This window comes from Plasmodium reichenowi, chromosome 4 (assembly GCF_001601855.1).
Source record: "Plasmodium reichenowi strain SY57 chromosome 4, whole genome shotgun sequence".
NCBI classification, from domain to species: domain Eukaryota; phylum Apicomplexa; class Aconoidasida; order Haemosporida; family Plasmodiidae; genus Plasmodium; species Plasmodium reichenowi.
Window position 1 is genome coordinate 414,935 of NC_033649.1, and position 5,278 is coordinate 420,212.

The 5,278-nt window shown below is 18.3% G+C and overlaps 2 protein-coding genes across 2 annotated transcripts; one reads left to right on the forward strand and one right to left on the reverse strand.

Moving 5' to 3' along the window:
- Positions 1–289: 289 nt before the first annotated feature.
- PRSY57_0412400 (armadillo-domain containing rhoptry protein, putative) lies at positions 290–2,474 on the forward strand (the record flags this gene model as incomplete). Its single annotated transcript, XM_012905980.2, has 11 exons — positions 290–319; positions 441–516; positions 653–735; positions 905–1,004; positions 1,147–1,220; positions 1,309–1,363; positions 1,468–1,593; positions 1,723–1,789; positions 1,903–1,978; positions 2,080–2,160; positions 2,415–2,474. 11 exons carry the CDS (start codon positions 290–292, stop codon positions 2,472–2,474), a joined length of 828 nt encoding a protein of 275 aa, XP_012761434.2.
- Positions 2,475–2,866: 392 nt separating this feature from the next.
- On the reverse strand, positions 2,867–4,006 carry PRSY57_0412500 (arsenical pump-driving ATPase, putative; the record flags this gene model as incomplete). Its single annotated transcript, XM_012905981.2, has 1 exon — positions 2,867–4,006. One exon carries the CDS (start codon positions 4,004–4,006, stop codon positions 2,867–2,869), a length of 1,140 nt encoding a protein of 379 aa, XP_012761435.1.
- Between the last annotated feature and the right edge of the window lie 1,272 nt (positions 4,007–5,278).

Here is a 5,278-nt window from a genome sequence, read left to right on the forward strand (position 1 = left end):
TTTTTTAAAATTTTTTAAAAAAATGGATTTATATTTATTTTTTTTTATTTTATTTTTTTTTTTTTTATTTTTTTTTTTTTTTTTTTTTTTTTTTATTTCTGCTAATTCATATTTGTATATCTTTTGAATTCTTTTTTATAAGAGGAAAATAGGTTTTCAAATTAAAAACGTATATGTATATATAAGTATATACATATATGTACACATTGTCAGATAGAAAAAACATATGATTATGTTTTAGGTTTAATTAAAAAATTAATAATATTTTTATAAGAAACCCAAAGAAATTATGGGAAATAATTGCTGTGCAGGAAGAGATGTATGAAAAAATATAGAATAGAATATTTATGTTGTAATATATATAATGTTAAATATATGTATATGTATATTGATTAATTATTTATTTGTTATTCTATTTTTTTTTTTTTTTTTTTTTAAAGTTACTTTATAAAAATAAACTACAAGAGTTTGGTATAGAAGGATCCAAGACAATAAGAAAGTTGTTATCCTTCACAAGTAAATCATTTCATCTATTTAATTTTTTTATATTTTAAAAGAATGATTAAATAAAAGAAAATATTTTTTCTTGTTAATTTTAAAATTTGTATATAAATAAATAAATATATATATATATATTGGCTTAATTTTATAGGTAATGATATTCTCAGATTTGATAAAGCGTATGATGAAAATGATGTTCAAGAGTTTGTAAACTTATGTTCTTCAACATGCGAAGTAGCAAAGAAAAAAAAAAAAAAAAAATACATATATATATATATATATATATATATATATATGTATATATGTGTGTGTGAATTTGTTTTAATATAATTTATTTTGTAAACATCTAATCAATGAATAATCATTTTTTTTTTTTTTTTTTGTTCCTCTCCATGTAAAACAGATAGAAAAATTAGAAGATAGAATGCATCCTTGGGCTGCTGACCCCAAAACTATTGGTGCATTATCCGCAACTCAATTGGCAATTTTAGCTAGCAAAGAAAGTAAGATGGAAAACAGGAAAAATAATAAAATAATTTTTTTTTTTCTAAATACTAAAATATATATATATATATATATATATATATATATGTGGAAATATTTAATTTTTTATAATATATGAAAATTTCATTATTTGTTTTGTAGACGAGCCACATTATAAAGATGCAATACGTGAGGCAAATGGAATAGCCGTTTTTATAAATTTATTAAAATCACACGTAATTATTTAAAAAAATAAAAAATATATATATATATATATATATATGTATGCCTTTTTTTTTTATTTTTCCCCCCTCTTTTAAACAGGAATTAGATAGAGTACATGCTGCTGTTGTTGCTTTATCATTTTTATCCGTTGACAGTAAGAAAACCAAAATACATAAAAAAAAAAAAAAAAAATATATATGCATATATTTACGAAGGTAAGGATTTACGCTAATGTGTCATATTTCATTTTTTTTGTAGATGTTAAAAATTGTATTTGCATGTTTGAATCTGGTGCTTTGCCATATTTAATAAGTGGAATGAAGTCAAACATAGACGGAATGAAAGCTGCTTGTGCTCAAACTTGTAGAAATATTTATGTCTTAGGTAATAAAAAGAAGAATATAAAAAATAAAATATGTACATTTATATAATACACATATATATATATATTATCCCACATTTATTCCTTTACATCATTTTACTTTATTTTTCTTATTACAAAATAATTTTCAGATAAAAAATATAAGAAGGAATTTTTAAAACTAGGAGGAATCACTCAACTAGTGAATTTACTAGAATTGTAAAAAGAGAAAAATAAAAAATATACATATGTACACACATATATATATATATATATATTAAACGTTTGATGTTTGTATAAATTTTTTCTTCCAATTTTTTTTATATTTGCAGACCATCAAATTATGATGATAGTCAACCCTTATATACACAATTAGAAGCTATTTATCACTTGGAAGATTTCATACTGGTATGTTTTTTTATTATTCATTTATAATATATATATATATATATATATATTATATGTATAATAAAATAATAATATTAACTGTACATATGTTTTTAATATAGAATGATGGAGATGAAATCCCCGAATTTTTGGAAGCAGTTAAAAACTCCAATTCGATAAAAAATTTAAAAACCCTACAACAGGTATTACATATATATATATATATATATATATATATATATATATATATATAAATATATTATTAAATGTAAAGATATAATAATCTCTTGAGATAAAATAAAATATATCCAAAAGAAAAGGATATTTGTCTACTCTTTTTCATGAGTCCTTTAAAATTATAATACAATAAATAAATATATAAATATATAAATATATATATATATATATGTTATCATTTATTATGTACTCATTTTATTCTTATATATTTTTCTTTTAGTGCCCTGAGCAAGACTTAGCAGAAGCCTCCAATGTTCTCTTATTGAGACTAACGGATTAATCCTTTTATATTTTGTTCTCGTTCTTTTTCATATTATAATTTTTTTTTTCTTTTTCTTTCATTTCCCCCCTTTTTTCATTTGATGGCATCACTATATATATATATATATATATATATGTATTTTTTTTTTTTTTTTTGTTATTTTTGATATGCTTTTAAATATTTTAATTTGAATAATAAAACATTTAAATTTGTTATAAAGAGGTTGCACAAGATCAAAAAAAATAATAAAAAAAAGAATTAAATAAAAAAAATTTTTAAATTAAAAATATTAAATATATATATATATATATATATCCATGTTGACATTTTTTAAAATGCAATTTAACACATAAAAGAATGACAAAAAAAAAAAAAAAAAAAAAATATAATATATATATATATATTTATGATTACACATTATCTTTATATATAGGTATATCTTTCGATTGTAAGAGCATCTCCGAAAAGGAAGATATATTATTTAGTCCTCTTATTTCATTTTTTAGTTGTGGCATACATACGATATGAAAATCATTGCTGTATAGATTTTTAATTTGTGTTAGATATTTGGATTGTAATTTCCTTCTTGAGATATAAACATCTTCTAATTCTTCCGTTTTAGAAATAAGATCATTGAAATAGGATTGAATTTGTTCATTTTTTATTTGTGATAATAGATTTTTACAATTTTCTAAATTAACATTTGGTGAATCAAGTGGGAAAACAACTTGATTAACAACAATATTATAACACGAAATATTTTTTTTGGTTAATTCTTGTATTAATCGTTCAGTTTCATATACACTTAAAAATTCAGGGATACAAACACAAACAAAGGTAGTTTTCATGGGGTTTTGGAAATTAGCTTGTATACTACTAGACATAGCATTTAAATGATTAATTTTTTCATATAATGAATCAAATTCCATTTCATTATTTGTAAAGTTTTTCAGAACATTTAAAGTACCTTTTAATTTTTCTCTAATATTTATTAAATATCCTAAAGCTTTTTTTAATAAATCTGGAAATGCTAAAAGTCTTAAAGTATGTCCAGTAGGTGCTGTATCAAAAACTATAACCGAGTATTTCATATTTTTAATTGATTGCATTAATTCAGCAAAACATAAAGCTTCATCAATACCAGGAAAACTATGTAATAATTCTGGGAGTATATTATCAAACATTTCTTTTTTATTTAATTTAAAAGCTGTATTTTCTGAATAATTCGTATCTATTTCCATACAATATAAATTATCAAATGAATTTATTAAAGTTGGCTGATTCGTAAATTTCTGATTAAAAGCATCACTAGTATTATGTGCTGGATCTGTTGATAATAATAATACAGATTCTCTTCGTTTTGATAACTGAACAGCTATTGAACATGATGTAGTTGTTTTTCCTACACCTCCTTTTCCCCCTACAAATATCCAATTCAATGATTCATTTTCTATTAATTTATTCAAATTTGTATCGTACTCTTCATCACTATAACCATCACTTTCTAAGCTTAATGAACAAGAAACGGAGTTCGATTCATCCTCACTCATTATTATAATAGAACTTTATGTAGAAAAAAAAAAATAATAATAAAAAAAAAAAAAAAAAAGGAAAAAAATAAAAAAAAATAAAAAAAAATAAAAAAAAATAAAAAAAATAAAAAAAATAAAAAAAAAATTTATGGGTGTTTATAAATATATATATTTTATTGTATTATCCGTATTTAGGTTATTATATATACATATACGTATGTGTTATATATGCTTTATCATATATATTACTTAAAAATAATTTTTCTTTTTTTTTAAATATATTTAAAAGATGTAAATATCAAGTTATACATAAAAAAAAAAAAAATATATATATGTGAATCTTTTTACAAAAAAAAAAAAAAAAAACTTGAGAAATAATAAGATAAATAAAAACAATGATTTGATAAATATATATAAAAATATATATATTATATATATATATATTGTATTTTAATTTTAAATTAAAAAAAAAATATATGGATATATATATTAATTAATATGTAATAGTAATAATACAATTATATTTATTTAAAAGGTTATATCGGTATATATGTTATATTTTTATATATATATATATATATATATATTATTTATTTTTTTTTTTTTTTAAATCTGTTTTTTAAAAAAATATTACTAAAAACAAATAAAATAATTCTAAAATATTTTTCTATTTCTATTTCTATTTATATATTTTTTTTTTTTTTTGGGTAGGGAAGAATTTAACTTTATACGTATATATTGATATATATATTATATATATAAATAATAATTATTTATCCTATACATATAATATGTATATATATATATATGTATATTTTTATATATGTATATTTTTATATATGTATATTTTTATATATATAATATTATGTATGTATGTATTTCAAAAAGAAACAGGAAAAATACCTATGTCATATTATAAAAAATATAGTTACAATAGTCACTTAAATATTTAGTACATTTTTATTTTTGTTGTGAAAAAACATCTTGACATAATCTTTATTATATATATATATATATATATATAAATTAATAATCATAAGAAAAAAAAAAAAAAAAAAATAATATAATATAATATAATATAATATAAAATAATATAAAATAAAATACTTCTAGGGGAATACATACATACATATATATATATATATATATATTTTTTTTTTTTTTTTTTTTTTTTTTTTTTTTTTTTTTTTTTTTTTTTTTTTTTTTTTTTTTTTTGGAAAAAATTTTTTTTTTTTTTTTTTTTAAAAATTATAAATATGAAAAATTTTTTTTTTTTTTTTTTTTAAAAAA